Below are 25,093 nucleotides of genomic sequence, written 5' to 3'. Positions count from 1 at the left end.
AATGGAATCTGCCTTCTCCTCCAACCCTGGAAAGAGAATCTTTGGGAAGAGTGCTCCCTCCCTGCTTTTCCAGCAGCCTCCTTCATTGATCTCTGTGCTCTCTGAAGGGATTCTCCCATAGTTCCTCTGGAAAGAGCTTGGGTTCCTCTAATTCGCTTTGCCAGAAGCCTCTCCCATTGATCTCTGGGCTCTCTGAAGGGATTCTCCCTGGCTATCTTGGGAGACAGGATGCTGCCCTCCAAAACCTATCCCATAGTTCCTCTGGAAAGAGCTTCGCTTTGCCAGAAGCCTCTCCCATTGATCTCTGGGCTCTCTGAAGGGATTCTCCCTGGTTGTCAATGAAATGGAAACGATGCCAAAAGATAAATCGTTTCCAAATATTCTGGATTAACGTTACGTCATTCTGACGTACTACTGATTGACAGCTCCAAATAAGGTATGGAGGAGAAGAATCGATTTATTTAAACACCGAATTCATGCCAAGTAGGAACGCTTGCAGGTAAAAACTTCGATTTAAAAAACCAGATGGGAACGAAGAATAAAAGCGATTCGGAACGCGGGATAAGACCAGGGTTATTTTGAATCGGATCTATTAAAAACGTTGTATTTTAAATCGTTTCAAATCTTAAGTGAGAACACCCTCCTAGAATTATTGTCTTTTCTAATGATTCATGCCTTTTGTGAGGCACTAGCATTCTTTGGTAGACAAGTCTAAAGATCTTGTAAAACTACAAATCCCATGATACAAAATGGAGCAACAGTACTTAAAATGATGTCAAACTGCATTATTTCTACATGCACTTTATAGATGTCCAGTGTACATCTGTGTAGATGTACAGTGCAGATTTTCTTTATTGAGTCCTGCCTTCTCATGATGTGTCCAAAATATGGCAGCTTCAATCTAGTCATCCTCACCTGAAGGAGAAGGTCAGGCTTGATTTGCTCTAGGACCCATTAGATTTGTCTTTTTGGCAACCCATGGTATCACCAAAACTCTTCTCCAGCACCACATCTCAAATGAGAAACTGGGAGCCTTTTACCAAAGAAATGTTTAAAAGGCGACCCCTTGAGACAGCTGTGCCCCTTCCTCATGTCTATATATTCAGGGATAGCCATGCTGGCCAGGTAGCAAAGTACAGTAACATCCCAAATCCACAAAACAATAGTGATACCTTTATCAGACCAGCCAAAAAGCACAAAATACTGTACGTTGCAAGCTTTTGAAACTACTGGTTTCTTCACAAAGCAAAGGTGTTAAAAAATCATATAGAAGGGAAAAAATGAAGTTGATGTTAGTCTCAAGCCTGCATTTTGCCAAGATGTAGCTGTTCTCAGTTCAGATGGTATTCGGACATTCAGACAGACAGGGCCGTTCTCTTTCTGGCCATGTGAGCACTTTTGGAAAAGGAAAAAAAAATAGCAAGATAAAAAGAGATGCCCCTCTTAATATCTAAGTTGCCTCTGTCCTTTATGAAACTTCAAGCTCCTTTATTAAGCAGAGAGCGCTGGATTTCTAAAGAAGCCCTCCATGATTTTGCATTAGGATACATTTTTAGGTACTGTTTTGGCTGCTTACTGCTGTACCCTGCCTTGAGGAGAGGTGGGAAAGAAATAATATTCATTAGTATTAGTATTAGTACAGGGTGATCAGACGTCCTCCTTTCCCATGGTATCTCCTACATTCCCACTTCTGTCAAGGAGGAATTCCAAAATGTCCTGCATTTTGAACATGACAAAGAAGCATGGATTTATATTTATATGAGTGTTTTTAACGTTTATGTTGTAATGTCCCACATTTTTTTTTGACTGTCCTCTATTTTGTGGTGCCTCCTTGTCCTCCTTTGGAGCTAAGACATTTGGTCACCTTGTATTAGTATTAGGTGATCAGAGGTCATAACCAGAAAGGAAGACAAGGCACCACAAAATGTAGGACAAATTCAAGAAAAAAGGGAGGACATGACCATATAAAAGCTAAAAACACTGATAGAAATTAATGCTTCTTGGTCCTGCTCCAAATGGAGGACATTTAGAAATCCCTGCTGGACAGAAGACTGAAATGGAGGACATGACCAAATACCAAAAACCTAAAAACACTGATAGAAATATAAACCCAGGCTTGTTAGTCAGGCTCAAAAAGGAAGCACATTTTGGAAATCCTCCTGGGCAGAAGGTTGAAAAGGAGGATATGACCAAATAAATGCCAAAAACACTCATAGAAATGTAAAACCACACTCCTCAGTCATCATACTCATAATGGAGGACATTTTGAAAGCCCTCCTGGACAGAAGTTTGAAATGTAGGACAAAGCCAAATAAAAGGCAAAAACACACACACCCCGTTAGAGAAATATGAATCCTTGCTTCTTAGCCCTGCTCAAAATGGAGGGCATGAAAGGAGGAGGAGTACTATAAACAATAGGACTGCATTTACTCCAGTTGTGGCTCCCTCCCTCCGGCCCTGAAAGCGCCCGGAACCTTTCTTCTCCGGTCGAGGCGAAGAGGGGGACCGTTTTTTGGATGCACAACGCGGAAGCGAGCCGGGCTGGCGGCGGGGTTAGAGGCAGCTCCATCCGGGGCCGGGGAAGGGAAGGTGTGGGGGGGCTGCAGGGGGTCGGCCGTAGGCTCTTTCCCTGGCTCTTTGCTGCAGGACCCGGGTTTGCAGGAAGGGTTGCGGGGAGGCCGGAAGGGTTTAGGAGGGGGACCCATAGGGACTGAGGAGGGGAAGGGTCCCTTTGAACCATGAGCTGAAAGAGGGGCTGAGAGGACTCTGGGGGACGCTCCTTTGGAGAAAGGGAGCTGAGGGTCTCTTTCATGCTCCTTTTGGAGGGGCTTTACATCTTCTCCATATATATATATATATATATGTATATGTATATATATTTAAAAGGACTTTAGTCTGAAAGACAGCCACCTAGGAATCTGGGAAGGTTGAGGGCTTTAAATCTCTTCCACTTTCTGCATCATCAAAGCCCATATATATATATATATATATATATATAGGACTTTGCCCTCAAAGATAGCTACCTGAGAGTCTGGGAAGGTCAGGATTTTAAAACCTCCAGTTTAATATATATATATATATATATATATATATATATGGATTTGCCCTGAGGGAAAGCTAGCTAGAATTTGGGAAGGTCAGGGTTTTTAATATCTCTTCCACTTTTTTGAATCAGAGCCCAGATAGATAGATATATTAGCAGAATATGACCTGAAGGACAGCTGGTTTGGAATCTGGGAAGGTTGGGGTTTTTTAAGTCTCCTCCACCTTCTGTATAAAAAAATCCAAAAGGACTTTGCCCTGAGGGAAAGCTAGCTGACAGTCAGGATTTTAAACCTCCTCCACCTTCTGCATCAAAGCCCAGATACATATATATTTAAAAGAGTTTGCCCTAAAGGAAAGATAGCTGGGAATCTGGGAAGGTTGGGCTTTTAAAAATCTCCTCCACCTTCTGCATCAAAACCCAGACAAATAAATGGATATATTTTAAAGGATTTTGCCCTGAGGGAAAGCTAGCCAGGAATCTGGGAATCCTCCCCTTCTGCATCAAAGCTCAGATACTTTGGGAAAGCTAGCTAGGGATCTGGAAAGATCAGCAGGTATCATTTCAGAGGGAGAGAAAAGGAAAAGGTTTCCTGTGGGATCCATAGGTTATTTTGTGGGGTTTGGGGCCCAGGGGTGGGGAGACACCTAAAAGGGTCTGCAGAAATAAGTGGTGGTGCTGGGGCCCTGACAGGTCCCTTAGGAAGCTTTTTAGCGCCATGGCCACCCGGCGTTTAACAGATGCGTTCTTGTTGTTGCGGAACAACGCGATCCAAAGCCGGCAGCTGCTGGCTGAGCAAGTGAGTAGTTACAGCTCCTCCAGCCCTCTGACTTCACGTAGCATGGCTGCTGCGGTGAGTCTCCCTTCGTCCTACTGTATCCCACATATCGCTGTTTTAGTGCCAACTGCTTAGGAATGTCAGATAGCAGGCATCTCATTCTCTCTGTCGCTCTCTCTGTGGTTTTGTTTCTTCCTGTCCCATCCTTTCCTCTCCCGCTCCTCTTCTGCCTAGTTTCTGTATACAAACTTGTTGCCTCAAGAGATTGATTCTCTTGTGTGTGTGTGTGTGGGGGGGGTCTTGTTTTTCAGGGCACCCCAGTTCTGTGGGAATCTATTGTTCTGACAATGTGGAGAATACTGCACTACACTCTTACAGTGCTGCTATTCCACTTTTACTGCTGTGGCTGCCTCCTGCGGGATCCTGGGATATGCACTTTCAGGAAAGGCATTTATAATTCTCACCCAGAGAGCTCTTAGGCCTCACTGAACTACAAACCCCAGAATTCCATAGGAGGAAGCCAGAGCAGTAAAAGTGGAATAGCAGCACCATAAGAGTATAATGTAGTAATCTCCTATGTGTAGAATTCAGAGTCATAGCCACGTTAATATCACTATGCAAAGTTAGATTCATAGAGTTGGAAGAGACTACAAGGGCCATCCGGTGCAACCCCATTCTGCCATGCAGGAATACACAGTCTAAGCACCGCCAACAGATGGCTATCCAGCCTCTGTTTGAAAACCTCCAAAGAAAGAGACTCCCCCACACTCTGAGGGAGCATGTTCCACTGTCAAACAGGTCTTACTGTCAGGAGGGTCTTCCTAACATTGAGGTGGAATCTCTTTTCCTGTAGTTTGCATCCATTGCTCCTGGTCCTATTCTCTGGAGCAGGAGAAAATAAGCTTGCTCCATCCTCAGTATGACACCTCTTCAAATATTTGACAGGGCTGTCAAATCACCTCTTAACCTTCTCTTCGCCATGCTAAACATACCCAGTTCCCTGAGCCGCCCCTCGTAGGGCATGATTTTCAGTTACCCAAGTTGTAGGATGAGCTTTTGTAGACTTAGGTCTGCTTCCTCAGATGTAGACCTGAGTCTGCAAAAGCTTATGCCACAACTGCTTTCAACAGTTAGTCTCAAAGGCGTTAGAAGAACCTGCCTTTGCATACTGCGTATAGATTGTTGTGCTAGAATAGGGGCGGTGAGTATTTTTGGCCATCCAGATATTTTGACCTATGAATTCCTATCACCCCATCCAGTATGGGCAATGGCAAGGGATTGTGATGACTGTGGCTCAAAACATCAAGAGGATGTAAGTCTCCCCACTTCTGCAGTAGTGAACTGGCTTTTCTAAAGATAGATCATCCCACATACTTAGTAGGAATTCTCCCAGTGCATGTTCAACAGGGACCTATAACCAATCACAGTTTCCTAATGGGTGTAGTAGGTCTTTCATAAGATGTGTTCTTTATATACACAGTGTGTTTAGTGGATGGGAAAAAGGCATAGGTCTTTTTTTCACCCAGATTTTTTTAGTTCCTTTCATTTACTTTTTGCATTTTGAAGAAAGGTGAACTGTAATATTTCTCTCCTTCTGCTATTTTGCATTCAATTTTTTAATTTAATTTATATCCTGATTTTATCCCAAGGTGGTTTACAGTATATAGGAATAGAGCTTTCTTAGTTTGGGTGATGCTGCTCAGGCTGCTTCCTTAACCCTGTAGTAAGTAGGAGAGCTAGAAATAAGCTGTTTTGCTCCTTTTGTTTCCCAGTGGTTTTTATTTGCTCTGGTGGTGCAGCGGTTAAATGCCTGTACTGCAGCCACTCACTCACAAACTATATGAGTTCAATACCAGCCAAGGCTCAGGCTCGACTCAGGCTTGCATCCTTCTGAGCTTGCTAAAATGAATACCCAGATTATTGGAGGCAATTAGTTTACACATTGTAACCACTGGGAGTGCTTAAGTGCACGGATAAGCGGTATAGAAATGTACTTGCTATTGCTATTTGCCAGCCTAATTGGTTAGAAGATGTTCAAGACAAACATTTTTAGTTTGGCTTTGTCACATCTGGGAAGACTGAAATAGCTTTTTTCTTAACATAAGAAATTAAACAGTGCCCTGCCCTAGAAAGGGTTTGCTTTTAAGCTGGGGGAAAAAGCCTATTTTTGTGATTGAAATGAGGAATGAGGGCACTCCATTCCCCCAAATTGGACCCAACCATTGGGGGTGGTGAGCATCACATGTAGCAGTGATCTCCCCAAATAGTTTTTTTACTTATACATCTGAATATAAGCTATTTATTGGGTTGAGTGTGCAAAAATCATACACTTGGGGGCATGCCTGGGATGGGAAACTTATCCCTGTGCTATCTCACAACTAGCCCAGATTTGGTTCATCTCTCAAAATAAGCTATTGAGAACGAAGCCTATTTGTTTCTGTAGATCCCCTCATTTCTTTTTGAAGAATCCATTCTGCATCTTGTTACTTGAACTGGTGTGGATAGGCAAATAAATAAACTTTGCTGCAGCCCTTACTTCCTCATATATATACTGTATATCTTCAATCCATTATGGGTCTGCTCGAGACATCCCAATCTCATTGGATTTCAGGAAGCTAAAAAGAATCAGACCTAATTGGTGCTTGGATGGGAGACCACTAGGAAATATCTGGGCTCTTTAGATAGGATAAAATCCTGGTTTGAATCCCTAGATAGCCAGAATTTACAATATTTGTCCAGATTGAACAGTGATCTGATTCTGCATAAGGCTGTTATATGTTTATGTGAATGTTCTCAAGCCAGTCACCATGCTACTTATACTAGCTCAAAGTCCTGTTCCATAAAAGAGCAAAGTATCTCCTTATCTTCCTAACACTCTCCGAAATGCAACAGACAGTACAGTCTAAAATAGAAATTGCTATCGTCAATCTCTCATTATTCCAATGTCCATTTCCATTTTTCTTTTCTTCCCCCTTGTTGCATTGCCATTCATTTGCTACTCTACCATCAAGGTTCAGGTGTGGGGATGTGTATGTAGATGTCAGAATCATATTTTTGAAGTCAAGATAACATATTTAGGCACCAGCTTCATACTGAGACTGCTGTGTGTGCATGTCTGTCAAATCCCTTACGTGTTTAAGATGTTCCTGCCCTTTGCTAGTACATGCACCTGCATTCTTTCTTTTCACAATGAACACCCCACTCTATTCATTTTACTGTTAATTCCATTAGCAACATGTTAATCTTATATCAGTGTCATTCTTAGAGGAAAACATCTTCCTTTCCTATATGCTCTCTTTTTTCCCCCAGCTGAATGCTGCTGCAGTGAGCATAAAATAGGCGATTTTACACTGATTTCTTTTTGGAGAATGATGCTATTAGTAGTAGTAGTAGTAGTAGTAGTAGTAATAGGTTTTATTTCTATTTTCCCACCTCTCTTGACGGATCAAAGCAGGATTACAACAGTGTTTCAACAACACATATCTAAAATTACATTTTAAAAACAATTTAAAACCTTGTAATAACAAAGTGTGACAATAGCTTATGTTATACTGTTATACTATAGCTTATGTTATACTTTTAACATTTTATTTTCTGCTTTATTCTATACATCTGTTGTGCCTTCAGCTGATATTTTGTTATTTTCTTTACATTTTCCTTGAAAGTGAATAAATGAATGAAAATCTAAATGGTAATACAGACCTTGAGCTGCACCATCTAAGATATTAGGATGTTACCAACTGGAGCTTCAGTGGCTTTCTAACACTACATTCCTTTTAGGCAGGGGAAGCATCTAATTTTTTATCATACACGCATTTTGAAGCAAAACATCAAAAGAATACATTTTGGTCAAGTTGTCGTTGTTGTGAGCCTTCAAGTCGTTTCTGACTTTTGCCAAGACTCTCAAAGTGACTGAAGGAAAATTCAAATGCCTCATAATAAAGTACTATCCAAATATATGATTTGGAGGCTAGTAAAGGGCCTAAATACCCTAAAGGCATCATATCCCATCTAAGCAGGGTCAGCCCCAGTTAGTACTTGGATGGGATGTTTCTGCAGGCTATATTTTAGAGGAAGTAACCAGAAAAACCACATCTGAGTGTTTCTTGCTTAAGAAAACGTATGAAATTCATGGGGTCACCAAAAGTTGACAGGTGTCCAGAAGGCACACACACAAAATCTACAAAAACTGACATTTTAGTCACTTATAAAAGGTCAGATAAAAAAGGATAATCTTGTTCACTTGTCTAAATGCTCTTCCTAGTAGAGGGAATGTCAAAGCCACCAAGACGTTTCTGCCCCATGGCACCAATAACCTAAACTCAGATAATGGAGGGATAGAGAGTTGAAATCTCCTCAGGCACTAGCCTATATTGTGAGACCATTGGTATGTCTGACAATATATTATTGGGCCTGAACAGACAAGCCAAATTAAAGCTGCTTTGGGTCACTTTGGAGGTATGCCGTTTAAATGACACATGCATCTTAAGAGGTCAGAAGTTGCGCCAAAGCTGCACTCCAGTCCTTAAGACTGGAACGTGGCTTTGGCATGGCTTCTGGCCTCTTAGGACACATGCATCATTTAAACAGCATACCTCCAAAGTGACCTGAAGCAGCTTTATTTTGACCTGTCTGTTCGGGCTCATTGTCACCTTGACTAGTACGGTTGTCTAGGCTGGATTTCAGTAATAATATGTCCGATTCCTAACAGTTTTGACACTATTACACATGGCATAACAACCACTTAGGGCATCATATATTTTGTACTTGAGCAACACTTTGTAAGAATTTGGAAGAGCAGAGGTAGATCATATGTGAGTCTGACAGCCACACTTGTGTGTTTTTGACTGGGTATGCAATTCTGAGATAGTTGGCCAGCCACAGCTTTCCTGCATATGTGTGTGGTGAAATATTTGTGTGTACTAGTAGTGTAGTAGTAGTAGTGGTGAGCCAGTGTGGTGTAGTGGTTTGAGTGTTGGACTAGGACTTTAGGAGGCTAGAATTAAAATCCCTGCTGATACTTGGGCCTCAGCCTAACAGGAAGTCGCTGAAAACATCTGAATAAAACCTGTCAAGAAACCCCAAAACAGGATCACAATAAGTTAATTTAAAGGTACACAGCAGCAACAAAACAGTGGCCCGTTACAAACGGGCACTTTAGTATGCGCTCTGCGCGTGCTTGGGTTAAAAAGGGGCGTCCTTTCCGGATGACCCCAACCCTAGGATGTGCAGAACGCGCACAAAATGGCGGCGGCCGTTCCACATGGCCGCCGCCATGAAGACGTAACGACCGCACCGCCTCTATACGGGGCGGCGCGGATGTGACGTCCTCGCTTCGCGCCAGGGCGCTTAGTGCGCCCTTAGCGCGGAGCAGGAAGGAGCTCCGTTTCGGAGCTCCTTCCTGGTTTGGTCCGCTGGGCGCAACCTTCACATGGCTGCACCCAGCAGACCAAAGGAGAAAGGGGCCAAGCGGCCCCTTTCTCCTCCTCCCCGCTGCCACGGAGTGTCCTTGGGGCTTGAAGCCCCAGGGGCACCCCTTTTCAGGCTGCGGGGAAGCAGCGTTTTGCTGCTTCCCTGCAGCCTGAAAAGCGGCAGATCGGGGCCTCAGCGACTGCTGTTCTGGCCACTGAGGCCCCAATACACCGGGGAAAGGGGCGGGTGCAACTCGCCCCAAATGGGCAGTCTGTAACCCGCCAGTGTTAGCCATGATCTATATGGGTTTCTGTTCTTGATACAAAATGCTTCTAGGTAGCTGAAATGCGACTTGTGAAGCATTTGAAAGAAAAAGACAGTGGCTATATTGGACAAATGGTGTTGTTTTGCTTCCTTGCTATACTGTATATACACATGTATAAGTCTAAAAATTTACGTCAAAAATTGACCCCCAAAACCTGACTCAACGTATGTACTGGCCAATGTAAGTACTGTATCTTCACTCTTATTTAAAAGAAGGAACCATCTGCTGGTGAAAAGCAAGAGTATATTATGTGAAGCACTGACCCCCTGTACTCTCTCATCCATCCATTCTTAAGAGTAAGCACAAAGAGTTAAGTCTGCTGGAATTTTATAAGTTCTTTGACATTGTTTTGCTTTGCTTCATCTTTTAGATCCTTTGCTATATGCACCTAACATTTACCCTCAACTTATCCACCTGTCATAGCAAAATCTATAATTTTAGCCCAAATACCTGCCCTCAGTTTATACATGAGGTCGACTTATAGTCGGTAAACTATTGCTAGTATGAGGTGCTCTTTTCCTACTGCCTTGTTTCTTACCAAGTGTTACTGTCTTTTCTAGTGAGTCATGTCTTCCCATCATATTTCTAAAGTATGCCAATCTCAGTTTAGTTATCACGGATTCTACGAAGAGTTCAGGCTTGATTCATGTTATAAGTATTTTAAAACTTGAAGTCAATTCCTGGAATATTTCAGATCCTGTTACTTTTCAAAATTGCATGTGAAACAATCACACTATAAAAGCACAATGTAGATTTTTCTTTTCTAAAAAAAAGTCAGGCAGGGTTAATATGAATGAAATATCCCAGTATCGACTGTTCTTCAAAGACATTCAAATAACTAAAGCAGCTTGTTTGACATGTCCCAATTTCTTATTTTAAAATAAGCAAATTTTTGTGGCTAGTAACTGGCAAGAACAGCATCAGCTGAGTTCTGTTTTCATTTCCTTTTTTAGTCTAGACGATTCATCTATCTGAAAAAGCACCCTCTAGTAAACATATATATACATATATATGTGCTGTCACGTCTTTTCAACTTCTTTTGCATTAATGCGCTTTCTCTATGAATAGCCAGTTCTTCATGCCTGAGATTCAACTCATTGATTCAACTGTGTAAACAGTTTGTTTTGTAACCAGCAACTTGTGAACTTACATTTATACAATTTTAAATAACATTTTCACAGCGGCAAAGGTCACATCTGGCAGTATATTTTTCAGTGTGCTTTTTTTTTGGCACTGCACTGCTAGCTTTTACCAATTGATTATAATGTAAAATTTTGATCCCTAAGGTTTCCTAGGAATCTGCAGTTTTAACATGTATTTGCAAAGTCTCTAGAAATTTTATTTTTTTTAAAAAAGAGTAAGTGCCGAGTGAAATAGATGTTTTCTCAAATAGGTAATAGGGTAACATTGACTATCTATAAAAGAGCTTTATGTTTTCCAAATGTTTCCCTAACCTGGGTAGAAAAGAACTATTTTTCTGGGCCCTGGTTCAAATCATGTCAAAGCCAGCATGGCCTAAAACTGGTTTTCGCTTGCTCCATGTGAAATAAATAAGAATGTTTTGCTAAAATTGGCGCCATTTTAAGGGACAAAAGATTCTTAAATCTCCTTCTGTATTTGATACTACTTTCATTTGATGATGAGCTTCTATATTTGGTGGCAACTTTATGGTTCTGGGCACTTTATCAGGTGAACAATTAAAGTGACCTACACAGCTTGATTTGTTACTGAGTATATCCAGAATTTGGTTTCCATTTACAGGTAAGCAGTCTAAGTTGATAAGTTTGATGAATGTCTGGGGGGAAAAAACCAGCCATGTATCCTCTCCCTTTTGGACTTGTGCAAATGAATTCTGCCAATTCCAATTACTGTATATGACTGCTGATACTTGCCATCAAGTATATACAGTTCTCAGACATTCACAAAAATCATCTATGATTGTTGTATGTTCAACTAGTGTCAATTGTAAAAAATAATAATCTGAGCTGTAGATTGGTGAGTGTTGTTTTTGAAGCCAGTTCTGAAGAACAGTTTCAGTCCAAGAGAAAATTACTGAACGATATGTATATATTAGAATTTTTCATCCTCCACATAATTTTTTGAACTTTTTCTTTTAGAAATCCAACCTGAGCTCAGAGATGTTCAGCAAGGGAATTCATGTAGGCAGAAGCTTTCCCACCCAAATGTTTCCATGTTAGTAAATTCACATCACTAAAATTAACTTCAGTTACAACATAATAGATTATAAATGTTACCAGCACCATGACTGATAATCCCAGTTTGCAGTGACCAAAACTGGAATATGCAGATTCTTTAAAACCTCAGATTTGGTGGGTTCTGATGTTATGTTCAAAACCATAGTTTGCACTGTCTGCTGAATCTAGTTTGAATTTTCTTTTATTTGCACATATCTCTTTAAAATGTGTTGTGTAAGGTCTCTAAAAATGTGTATTTCTTTACAGATCAGTGAAATGAGTTGAAATGTATTGAAAAAGAGAAAGTGCAACTACTCACAAGGCTAAATACTAGTGTACTGCGCAGCTGATAATTGATTTTAGAAAACTGTTCTGTTTTTCCCTTGCTAAACTGGCAGTGTTGAACAATAAAATTCCTTTGTTCCTTCAACTGACTGTACCCTGTGCTCTGTCCTGTTCTTTTGTTTCCCTCTCTTAAAACTTTGCTGTCCCTATATGGATGGGGCTGATGGGATCAACAACCCACCTCAGGAGCTGGATGAGGTATAGTTTTGTTTGTCTAATACTGATATTTCAAGGAAAATGTTATGCATAAATGCCTTTCTCCTAGCCAGACCATTACCCCCTCTAGTTCAGCATTCTCAGTTCTGAGTTACCCCCAGGATAACATAGAAGGCTGTTTTGAAGACATATGTCTTGATATTTTGCAGCTAGCCTGCATATCTTAATTCCGTGTGACTAATTATAATTTCCCTGATTATTGAGATGGCCAAGTCTGCATTCAGTTTACTAACTTTTATATTTAAACTGTAAATTCATTAGACAAGGAAGGATTAAACGCTTCAGTCTACCTCTCTCCAGTGGGAAGACAGTTATAAGATTTGACTAATGCTGCATCTGCATTACAGAAATAATCCAGTTTGACATCACTTTAACTACCATGGCTCAGTGCTGTGGAATTCTGGGAACTGTATTTTTTGTGAGGCATTTAGACATTTCTGTCAGAGAAGTCTGATGTCACAACAAACTACAACTCCCAGAATTCCAGAGCACTGAGCCATGGCTGGTAAAGTGGCATCAAACTGGATTGTTTCTACAGTGTGGATACAGCCTAAGACGGTGCACCAATGTTCTTTTTATCTTGGATGCAAATTCTTCTGTTGATTTTTGAGCACACTTCCACCATTGATTGGAATGCCCCCTTCCATGGTGTGGGAACATTTCAGCAAAGCAGAATTCACCCCAGACGTTTCAGGCTACAATCCTAAACACACACTCTATGAACTCCTGTCAGATTCAGTGGAACTTGCTTTTTTATGGAACACATTTAGGAGTAAACTACTACTGATTCTGTTTTATTTGTTTGACATTTTCTGTCTGCCAAGCAGGTCAGGGTGGTGTATATCTTCTCTGCATCACAGAACTGTGAGGCACCTTTGGTTGAGAGAGAACGAAAAAGAGAACCATTCCAAACCATCCATTTTCATTCATAGCTGAGTGCTTAGTCTCTTCATTCTCTACCAATTTAGCCACAGCACCCCAGAGTATCTGTAGAGTAGGGGAGAAGGAATGGTATGTGAAGAAATTGATGTCTCACTTTCTCCTGGGTCTGAACTCTTGACTCCTGACCAGGACTGGGGAGTAAGGACCTGAACAGACAGGCCAAAATAAAGCTGCTTTGGGTCATTTTGGAGGTTTGCTGTTTAAATGACACATGCGTCTTAAGAGGCCAGAAGCAGCACCAAAGCCACACTCCAGTCGTAAGGACTGGAGCGCAGCTTTGGCGAAGCTTCTGGCCTCTTAAGATGCATGTGTCATTTAAACAGCAAACCTCCAAAATGACCCAAAGCAGCTTTATTTTGGCCTGTCTGTTCGGGCCCTAAGAGTCGGAGTAAGGAGTAAAGGAATAAGAGGTTTTTACAGGAGTAAGAATAGGAATAAGGCGTAACAAAATATTTGTTACGCCTTATTCCTGTTACTATATTGTACATGCAAACACCAAAAAACAATTTTATTATATTGTACTGGGGAAGGGACTGGGAGGCAGACACACACACACACACACAAGCTTTGCAAAGCAACCGGGGCTTTTCCCCAGGGCTGAGGAGTAGGAGTAAGGGGTAAAGGTTTTTGTAGGAATAGGAGTAACATTAAGAAAAACAACCTTACTCTGGAGTAGGACAAGGAGTAACCCCCAAATCACCACTACTCCCCAGCCCTGCTATTGACTGTCTTTATACCACAAAGATGAGAACGTGCCTGGAATACTAGAGGAGAGATCTCTCCATGCTGAATTAACTCAATGTCTACAGGCTTTTCTGTAGTCTCTGCACTGCCTCATTTCAATCCTTACCCCTGCATCTCAGAGCTAAGTAAAAACTGGAGTGATGGATGGGGGAGGGGGGAATCCTCTTGCTAAACCCACAGTTGGAATCCAAGTAAAACTCAACAGGAGTAGGAAGATGCAACTATACTTGTCCAAATACTCAAATGGATAGTGGAGAACCAAAGCATAAGAGGCTGTATCAAGGGATAACAATATCTCAGGTTTGAGTTTTGTATTGCTTTCTTAAAAACTGTTTGTTATTATATTTATTATTATCTTATTATTTATTATTTATTATATTATTATTATTTACCTTTTTTATGAAGCGCTGTAAATTTACACAGCGCTGTACATACAATCTTTTATGACGGTTCCCTGCCCTCGGGCTTACAATCTAAAAAGACATGACACAGAAGGAGAAGGGATGGGTGGAAAGGGTAAGAGGTCCAGCAGTTCTTCTCTACCTCCAAGGCCTGGACCAAGGCAGATGGACTGGAGGGAGGGCTTGGGTTCATAATGGATGGTTAATCATTTTCCAGGGAAAATACATACTCTCAAGTAGGATAATGCATATACAGTACATAGCAATACAGGAAATGGTTTGATAAACAGACAACAAAAGAAAACCAAATAGCAAGCGACAATTATGCAATGTTTGGTGCTTCCTTCTCTCCTACGCTTTGTAGGTCTTCATTCTTCCATATAACCACACATCTGGTCAGCCCAGTGCAGGCAGACTGATGCTTTTACTGCCTTGCAAAAGGGAAGTATAAGGGAGGAAATCTCTATCTTCTCTGCAATAGTTTCTAAATGTACAACAGATAAATAAAGCCAAACAGGAATGTCCATTTGTGGTGTGCAATGTTTCGGAGTGGAATAAACCTAAACTGTCTCTAGTTTTTTAAAAAAATATATGTTTATTGTTATATATGGGGCTGACTCGGCATTTGGAGATCGTGATGCTGTTTAAAACAAGAGGCTGCTGCATACTTCACACATGATCTGCTTTTGTGAAATTGCTTTCAGACACAATTCTTTAATGTTTCTTACAAACAGGAGACACTAAAGTCCAAAGGAAAGAATGTCTAAATCTATAAATAATTTTAATACTTTAAAAATTGTGCCCCTTGTACATTCTGAAGTGATTTGAATCTTAACACTTCTTTTAATTTTCATGCAAAATTCTGAGCTTTTGTATAGTTTCCTGAGGAAACAATGCTTTCCATGTGTTGCATTGTCAGCAGCAAGCTCCAGCCATGCCCGAAAAGAGGAAGTAGACAGGATTTCATTGGAAAAGCACTGCCTCAGAATTAAATTATGAACAGGGGCTAATTAAATCCTGTTCTTCAGCCTGCTTCTTTCTGAGCTTAAAGAAGGAATTTCCTCCCTCTGTCCTTCAATTTCCTCCACTCTACAACTTGTTTTTAAAAATCTGAGGAGATTAGACCTGTGCTCTCCTAAAGGACTGTGGTGGGTTACAAAATGCACAGTTAAAAGCCAGACAAAGTAGAATGCTTCCAAAGGACTTTTGATTTGTGGGAGATTTGGGGAGAAAGGGTGATCTCGGAACAGTGCAGCCAGTTGCTAAGGCTATGAGGCCAGTATGGGTATATTCATGCTTGCTCCTCTATACACAATGAGAGCTGTGCAAACATAAAAAAATCAGAGGATAAAATGCTTCCTGATTGCTCCAGATGAAACAGTGATAATGGGTTTAAACTTATCTTCTAGTAGCTATCAGCCTTGGTCCAGAATTTTCTTTGATGACTATATTAAGATCATAATTCCTTTTTAATTACAGGATACCATCATTAGTTTAATTAATATACGCGCGCACACACACACTTGTACATATGTACATACTTACAGGCCCAGAAAAAGATGTATAAAATAACACAATCCAAACTACTGGTTCTTGTTTGTATATATTTGCTTTAAACTACAGGCAAAGAGTATAATAATAATTATTGCTCATGTAAATTGTGGGACAAACTTCCCTTCCACATTCCTCCAGTCCATCACTTCTCTTGTCCAATTGCTGCTCTTTATTTGGGTAATAGAACTAAGGATTTCATGTTGGTTCCTTTTTGTGTAAAGTTTCATATTCTTGATGCTTTGGCTAGGAAACAATAATTGCCCCCCCCCCCCCCCATTTTTTTTAAAGCAGTGGCTAATTAAGCTTAAACATTTAGGTACTGAATATAGAGACATCACTTTTACCTTAAGCCTCTGGGTTTCATTCGAGCTTCAGATAATACTTTCTGCATCAAGTGTTTTGGTCTTTTGCCACAAAACACTTGCTGACAGCAAAGGAATGTAGAAAAATTCTAGAAAAGAAGCAGAACCTTGGGCTAAAGGCCTAACCAAAGTAACCTTCATAGTAAAAGTAAGTTTTCCAACTCTGGACCTGTATACTTAAATCACACAGTGTCAGCCAGGCCTCTTGGCTTTGTGGTCTGAACTTGATGAGCTTGTTTACTAGACTGCAGAGGTATGACTGGTAATGATCAGGAATGATGAAAGAGCTGTCCAGGATTGTTGTCCCCCACTACTGTTATTTTTTTTCCTTTTGCTTTTGGTAAGCTTCCAAATGTTAGAGGGGATGAGTGGAAAGAGATTCTCACTTGAAAGAGAGACCTGCCGGAGCCTTTACTCCAGCAACACTGGAAGTGCACATCTTGGGAGGGTTAATTTAAAAGAATCAAATTGCAGGCAGAAAATAAGCTTAGAATCCTCAAGAGGAAGAGTATTAATTATGCTCTTAGGATAGGACAGCCTGATCCTTTCTAATCTATACTAAAAGAGATATGGGTGGCAGGCAGACATATTACAACGTGTTTATGAAGAAGCAAGAACAGACACACAGGAATGAAAAAAAAAAAGATGGAGAGAGGGTTCAGGTTGGGTTAGGTCTATTTCTTCTCAACATATAGGACAGTCACTTAATTCTGGCTGAACAAGATAATGTAAACTGCCCAGAATGCTCTAGAATAGTTGGCTGATAGAGGAAGCAAATCAGACAAGGAAAGTTTAGCTTCCTAATATCTCACTTTCTAAGACTTATCTTATCCTAGTTGACAAGGGAGCAGCAAGAACAAGTGCAGAGGCTGCTGCATCTTTCAGCACCAAGAAGCCCTAGAACTGTCTGAAACACTAACCATTGCCTTACATCATACAGTGGACCCTTGTTATACGCTGGGGTTTGGTTCCAAGATCCCCTGTGTATAACAAAATCATTTTATGCTCAGGTCCCCATTAAATATAATGATATAGCAAAATGGTGTCCCCTATAAAAAATGGAAAATCAAGCTTTGATATTTGAAATTTATACTTTTTTGGAATATTTTCAAAGCGTGTATGCTTGAATCTGTGTATAAAAAAATCCATGTATAAGAAGGGCCGACTGTATAATGTGGGCCTTTTGCTGTGAATTATCTAATTAACTATTGTATGTGTAAATATGTATTGTTCCTCCTTTTTACAGCTCACGGATGATCGCATGGCACTAGTGTCCGGGATTAGTTTAGATCCTGAAGCACCTGTCTGTGTAACTAAGAGACTACCTCCAAAGTGGATTGATGGAGTAGAAGAAGTGAGTTCAAGTATAGTTAATGGATATAATTTCAAATCCATGAAATTCTTTAGAAAACCAGTGGTTAAGTGTCCTATGATTATTTGGTTTGCTTAATCTGTGTCTTGATATTCTGATATTTATGATAGCATACAAATTAGAAAAAAGCTATCCAGAATTAAATATGCTATAAACACATACAGAAGACAAGAATTAACAGTATAAAAACATCTTAATGTAAACCAGGAAGAGATGTATCATTGTGGGTGGGAAGAACTAGTGAAATAGTTTCAGCATTCAAAAAGGCAGAAGAAAATTGCTTTCTTTGAACAGGTGAAGCTTTTTGCTTCATTTTGTTTCAAGCCATTTAAGGGAGGAAACAACATAGGATTGAAAGTGATGTAACTCCTTGAGGAAATAGTTCAAAAGTCATTGACATTGATATAGTGGCATAATACTTACATTCAGTGCTGTATGTAACATGTCACTTGTAATTCATACATATGTAGAAGCAACCACAAAACTGTGTAATCTATAGAAACTAGATAAGAAATTTCTTAATATAATCTCACCATGTTATTTGTCTGGTATTGTTTGAGTCTTTCTCCTTTGGTTTTTGGCCTTTTAGATTCGGTATGAGATCTCCAGGATAAAGCAGAAGATGAAAGAACTAGCTAGTCTGCATGATAAACATTTGAACAGACCAACTCTGGATGATAGCAGTGAAGAAGAACATGCAATAGAAATAACTACCCAAGAAATTACACAGGTATCGTTGAGGTTTTCTTTCAGAAATGAATTGAGCATCCCCCCTCCCAGTTCTTATGTCAATGTTTCTTCTTTTGGTCAGTTACTGAATGAAATTTTATTTATTTATTTTTTAGAGTATTTCTACCTCACTCTTTCACCACAAAGGCTCTCAGAGTGGTTTACAGATTGTTAATTTGACAGTTCCCTGTCCTCAGGTTTGCAACTAAAAAGACGTAACACAAAAGGAGAAGGGAATGGCAGTGGGGAAGGGGATTAAGTCTAGCAGATACTGCTGATTCTTCTCTTCTTCCAAGGCCAGAGTGATGGCACTTGGAATGGAGGGAGGGCCTTTTATCTGCTTCTGGGCCTAGGCATGGTGGAACTATGCCTGTCTCTCCCTCTGAGGCCAGCCTGGTGACAATTAAAATGGAGGGAGTGCCTTTCATCTGCCTCTGGGGCTAGGCATGATGGAGCTGTGCCTGCCTCTTCTCTCCCTTGAAGGGCAAGGTGGTAACAGTTAAGATAGAGGGAGGGCTTTCCATTTCTACCAGAGCTCAGAATGAGATGTTGGGTGTAAGCTAGGGACTTGCTCTGCACAAAATTTGCATAAAGACAGTGTTTTCTGTGCATAAAATTGCATTTACTGCACATAAAATATTTCTGTTATGTTTGCCAATTTTTTAATTATTTATTTATTTATTTATTTTTGGCAGATTTAGAGTAGAATAAGTCCTGAACTGCAAAGATTCTCATGAGTTCAGGATTCTTATCCTCGGGATTTCCTGACACTCAGGAAACATGTTGTTGTTGTTACCATTTTTGAATATTCTTTCTATCCATAATTATAAGGCTCTATAAGGCTTATATAATTATATGGCTCTTCCATTAGAACATTAGTTGCTGTTTTTAATGGTTTGTTTTATAGTTTTTCAAGTTGAAATGCCCTTTTGGTAATGGAAATGGTGTCTTCCTCCGCTGTCCTCCTCCATCTCCAAGCTATTCCATAGGTGTCAGAGGGCAGTCCAGACGTTACACAGCAAGTCTCGAAGCTGTACAGACCAAGAGCGTCGGCTTCTGAAGAATGTTGTGTCTTGCTTAGCCCAGTCCCTTCAGGAATTGTCCACCAGCTTTAGGCATGGGCAATCTGACTATCTCAAACGTAAGTTGAGACCCAAATACCACCTAATTGCTGTGCACCTTCTTTTATCCAGTGTGCTGAGCGTCAGGTAAAACAGTGCTCCATGTTGCAAACTGAGATAGTGAAGCACTGTTCCACTGAAATGGTTGTTGGTGTAAAACCTCTCTTATCTAAGAATCTAATATTCAGGCTCCCCTTTCCTTCTTTCTTTCTTTCAGCTCCATAACCTCCATGCTGTTATGGTGCATAACAATAATTAAGGATACAGCTCAAAAGCATCACTCTGTGAATGAGTGTCATATCAGGCTGTGTGTGTGTGTCTTGAGCTATTGCATATTAAAATTAATTGAGCTTTGCTGAATATGTATTAATAAATCCTTCATTTTAAATGGCATTATTTTCCTGCTCTTGTAGGTATGAAGAATCGGGAAGAAAGATCCAAGCATTTCTTTGACACTTCAGTCCCACTTATGGATGATGGTGAGGACACAACACTGTACGATCGGGTAAGTGCAGATTTGTTTGAAAAGGCAGCTCTTTATTTTCTGTAGCAGAGAGGAGGCATCTTAAAAGCAAATTCATGTTAATCTGGTCTGATAGCCATTTGGCTGCTGTTCTGCTTTTATCTTCTTATGAATCATTCAGTTTACTTGCAGGAAAGTTTAAAGGTTAATGATATGAATTGCCATTTGTAATGTAATAAATTAGATTTTCCCAGCTGTCACTATCCGGGGTGGATCACCTTTTGATTATTCCAACATCAGCTTTCCCTCAGGAATGAGTTTTCAGGAGTGGCCTTCTGGTGACATATGGCCAGCAATGGGTTAGTCCAGAGCCAGAAGTGATTGGGACCACACCTTTTCTCTCTGTGTCTTTCAATTTCCTTTTCTCTTTTTAATACCTCCACCTTGTACTCCTCAAATCATATGTTGTTGGGCAAGGGATAGATTGCTTTTAGCAGAGCTCTGAACTGATTGTTTGGAGAGAACTTTTGAAATCAGACATAGTGTCTCTTGAAGTACCACAAGTTGCCCACATCTGCCATAATTTTTGTTATGGTATCTGCTAAGATCTCTGTCATCCTTGCTGTTTACAAACCCCAAAAGAAAAAAAAAGCCCATTTTGGATTTTTTAATTATTGGTTTTTAACTGGTTGGGTAATGGTTCACATGTAGGCCTAATGTCATCACTGAAATTTTCTTTAATCCAGTAAAGAAGAGGCAAAAGATGAGAATGATGCAAGAGGAGGAAGGAATAAAATATGTATATATGCATAACTGGGAAAAAAAATGGGAGAAGGTGCCATCCTGCAGTTTGAGTTAATGGAGAATTTGAAGGGATTAGAGCAGAAGGATTAGATGGGCAACACCTCCAGTCTCTTATACAGTGGTACCCCGGGATACGAAATACCCACGTTACGAAATTTCCGGGATATGAAAAAATCCCATAGGAAATAACTGTTCCGGGTTACGAAGGTTATTTCGGGTTACGAAGAAAATTTTGGTGCTTTTCGGCGCTATTTCACACGAAATCGCGGCTTTTCCCCATTAGCGCCTATGGGTTTTCGGCTTGCGAAGGCTTTTCGGGTTACGAAAGCGGCGGCGGAACGAATTAATTTCGTAACCCGAGGTACCACTGTATTTGCTATTGTAGAATATTAGCAACTGATTACATTGTATATCTTTTTTCTTAAATCAGGGTTTTACAGATGACCAGTTAGTATTAGTACAACAAAATACAGTACTGGTGGAAGAACGGGAGCGAGAAATCCGACAAATTGTACAGTCTATTTCTGATCTCAATGAAATTTTTAGAGATTTAGGCGCAATGATAGTTGAACAGGTAAGTGGATCTTTGTATTCATACATTGCATCCGTTACATAAAATTGCATAGTTTTTCCATTAGATTTTGTGTGGTTCTTCCCCCCCCCCCCCCCCTAATCTTGACTTGTTTTTAAAAGTGACAGTGCTCCCTATTCAATGACCATAGGAATATTTGAGCTGTAGAAAATTAGAACCTGTTCATGGATATAATTGTTCAGTTGGCTTAAGAAAGTCAGCTGGTAGTCTGAGAAGCAGAAAAGCTTGATTTGGCCTAGTTAACACAGAAAAACATTCCTTCTTGATCCAAAGCTTTTCAGTTTATAAACAGACACACAGGTTTATTCCAGTAAAAAACCACCGCTGTACAGCTGTGTGTGTATCACCTGTTGACTTATGGTGATCCCATGAAATCATAGTGTTTTCTTAGACAAGGGGTGATTTTGTGAGTTCCTTCCTCTGAAATGTAGCCTGCAGCTACATTTGGTATTCATTGGTGATCGTCCATCCAAATACTAACCAGGGCTGATCCTGCTTAGCTTCCAAGATCAGACAGGATCTGGTACCTTCAGGATGTTTAGGCCTTCAACTGCACAATTTGGAGTCAAATACATAAGAGCACTTTCAAGAGAAGAAATTGTGGGTTTTAATTCAAATTATATTTAAGGGAGAACCTTGTTTTTCCATCTCTACTGCCTCATCCTTTCTATTCAGGACCTGAGACCATCCTCCAATTTCCCTTTCTGGGTTATATGTGAGTGCCCAGTGGGAGAAGGGCTTTCATAGTAGGTGGCTCAAATTTATAGAACATGCTGAGAAAGACCTACATAAGCCCAACACTGCAAAAAAAATATAATTCTTGTTTGTTCCTTTGTTTTGTTGATTCAATGTACCTTGTAGCTAGGTTATCTTAGGTTTGCTCAAATCTTTTGCATCTGAGTGTTTTTATTATTTTGGAAAATGAAGACACTTAGAAACTTTATTTTATAAAGCTAAATCAGGATTTTAAATCAAGCAGGTCCTCGTTCTGAAGATAAATATTACAACTTTTTAACAGATTTGGTCAATGCCATGATGAGAAGCTGTCTGGGAACCATATAGGTTACATTGATCTCTACTGAATATAAATTAATAAAGGATATAAATTACCATATATACTCGACTATAAGTCGACCCTATGTATAAGTTGAGGGCAGCTTTTGGGGCCAAAATCAGGGAATTCAATGTGACCCATGGATAAGTCAAGGTTAAAACTTAGGGGCATAGGGGGATTAATAAAAGAGACTCACCAGAGGAAGGTTGACCAGGCAGAATCCTCCCCTGAAAGCCCTCCTTCCAGGCTCCATGTGGGAGCCCTGCCCCAGTTGCTCCAAATGTTGCCAAGAGCTCTCTGCCACCGCCTCTTCTCCTTCTCCTGGATGGGGCTTCCCTTTGAGAGCCCAGGGATGGCCATTTGGCCACTGGGCTCCATAAAAATCCAGACTGGAGGCAGTTACTGAGATCCAGGATCTGGTTCAAAGCAGCCCCTTCTTCCTTTTCTCCTTGGCACCCTCCCCCTTCCCCTGCACCTTGGATGCCTGTCAAGATACATCCAAGGTGAGGAGGAGGCTCAGGGAGCCAGAGCTAATCTTCCACACTCCCTCCACCTTGGATGCCTCTCAGGATACATCCAAGGTGGGAAAGAGGCTCAGGGAGCCAGAGCTAACCCTCTACTCTTCCCTCCACCTGGCTCCACCCTGGCTCCCTGACCCTCCTCCCCACCTTGGGTGTATCCATCAGTGACACACACACCCTCAAAAACCTACTTCTTAAGCCAGGCAGTATTCCAATTGAACTGGTTCCAAGGCACTACATATGAGGAAGCTTGGAAATGATAACTGTACACTCTCCTGGTTGTGGAGAGCATGGAGACAGCTGGAGAGATCCCTTGGAGTCCTGTTGCAGCTGTTTGTCTCCAGGTGCTCTGCAACTAGGAGAGTACTGCAGTTGTCATTTCCCAATGCCCCGGTCTGCAGCACCTCAAACCTTCCAGTTTTTGCCTGACTTCAGAGGTAGGTTTTTTATAATCATTTTTGGTCAATGAAATCATAAATGTGAATCCAAAAACTTTAAAGATTGGAAGTCCAGCTTATCATAAATACTGAACAGGATGCCAGCCAATACTTCATTTACCTTAAGTGAGGAAAATCTTTTTCTTAAAAATAATTTTGATTAAAGTATGAACCTTATCCAAACTTTCTATTATATCAAGTTATACATATATATTCCTTTTTAACAAAAGTTCTTGCCATATTTCATACCATGTTTTCATATACATTATAATATAAAAAATTGAAAATTGAATATATCTATAAATCCCTCCTCCCACCATGGTCTTCTGCTTATCATTTTGGATTAAATATTCTTTACAGCTATCTTTTAAGTGAGGAAAATCAAAGCCACTAAGAATCTTTCTTCTATAGTCTTTTCTCCTCACATTTAGGTCTTTCTGCTTAAGATACTGGGATAATACCATGATAGAGGGACCACCTCATGGGGTTTTATTATCTGCTGTTTTCTTGCTGTTAAAGGTTTTCTTGGCCATTCATTATCTTTGCTTTTTAAAACTAAATTATGCAGATCTTTTCTTTAATTTGTGATACTATATTGCTTTAATTTCTCATTGTATAGCTAACGAACTCTCTTTTGCTCAGGGTACAGTTCTTGACAGGATTGATTTCAATGTTGAGCAATCATGTGTTAAAACAGAAGAAGGATTGAAACAACTACATAAGGTAATCAAGAGTGTGTTAAGATGTGGTATTCTGCATGTCAGTACTTTGTTCCATATAGGAACTGTTTCAAAGAGCTGATAGCAATCTCATTCTGTACATGTTGGTATTTTACAGACCGCCGCTGCTCTTTGCTCCGCGAGGGAGTCGCAGCATACAAACCGCGCGACTCCCTCGCGGAGCAAAAAAGAAGCTCCAAAATGGAGCTTCTTCCTGCGGCGCCATTATGACGTCGCGAGGCGCCCATGGCGCACTCGCGACGTCATAACCGCTGCGACCCGTCTGGATGCTATGCGTCCAAGACGTAAAAATGGCAGCGGCCATGTGGAACGGCCGCCGCCATTTGTCACGGACTGAGTCCGTGATAGGGAAAGGGGCGTCTAGAAGAGACGCCCCTTTTTTAAAATGGGACGTCCTGAGGACGTCCGAAATGGCAGTCTATAACCCACCGTTGTTTCTCTGGAGTTGCCAAAAAGGGTGGGGGTAATAAGAGGTAATCAGCTAATGTTATTGGCTGTGGTACAGTTATTTCACAGATAGCTGCTTACTATAACAAAATATCTACCTTTTAAATGATTGCATCCTAACTGAAGTGATTGCTTCCTTATAGTACTTGTGCATCTGGCAACTCATGATAAAACTGTGTACTTTACAAATGAATATTGTATTGACGGATTGATTCTAAACAATTAAACGGTCTCAGTCTAACCGAATCCTGTTGGCTTACCTTGGCCTGTTGTGAGCAAAAAGTATGTTGACCTATGTCCAGAATTACTTGGATGGAAAGTGCGATAGCAAATGTTACGACAGAGGGTACACATTCTTCATACAATAGTATTTTTACCAGTTACCTTAAATGAGTTGTGAGATATTTCTTGACCTCTGAGAATTTTGAGGTATTAACATTAGGGTTAATAGAAATACACATCTTGTATTTCTTGATCCAGTGGGGAGGAAATTAGT

The 25,093-nt window shown here is 40.5% G+C and overlaps 1 protein-coding gene across 4 annotated transcripts in view; it reads left to right on the top strand.

The window, feature by feature from the left end:
* Positions 1-2,579: 2,579 nt before the first annotated feature.
* Positions 2,580-25,093, top strand: part of STX16 (syntaxin 16) — a 28,753-nt gene continuing 6,239 nt past the window's right edge. The window contains exons 1-8 of one of the 4 annotated variants that reach the window (XM_042462799.1): positions 2,580-3,896; positions 12,285-12,296; positions 17,564-17,671; positions 18,279-18,419; positions 19,397-19,559; positions 19,953-20,044; positions 21,237-21,380; positions 24,053-24,133. In XM_042462799.1, the coding sequence (XP_042318733.1) occupies positions 3,762-3,896; positions 12,285-12,296; positions 17,564-17,671; positions 18,279-18,419; positions 19,397-19,559; positions 19,953-20,044; positions 21,237-21,380; positions 24,053-24,133 (876 nt within the window). In that variant the 5' untranslated portion in view covers positions 2,580-3,761. The remainder of the gene's footprint in view (positions 3,897-12,284; positions 12,297-17,563; positions 17,672-18,278; positions 18,420-19,396; positions 19,560-19,952; positions 20,045-21,236; positions 21,381-24,052; positions 24,134-25,093) is intronic. The other 3 variants (XM_042462801.1, XM_042462800.1, XM_042462802.1) reach the window with 3 other exon arrangements.

The sequence above is a fragment of the Sceloporus undulatus genome, chromosome 4, assembly GCF_019175285.1.
Source record: "Sceloporus undulatus isolate JIND9_A2432 ecotype Alabama chromosome 4, SceUnd_v1.1, whole genome shotgun sequence".
Taxonomy (NCBI): Eukaryota; Metazoa; Chordata; class Lepidosauria; order Squamata; family Phrynosomatidae; genus Sceloporus; species Sceloporus undulatus.
This window is presented reverse-complemented; position numbering and strand designations above follow the sequence as displayed.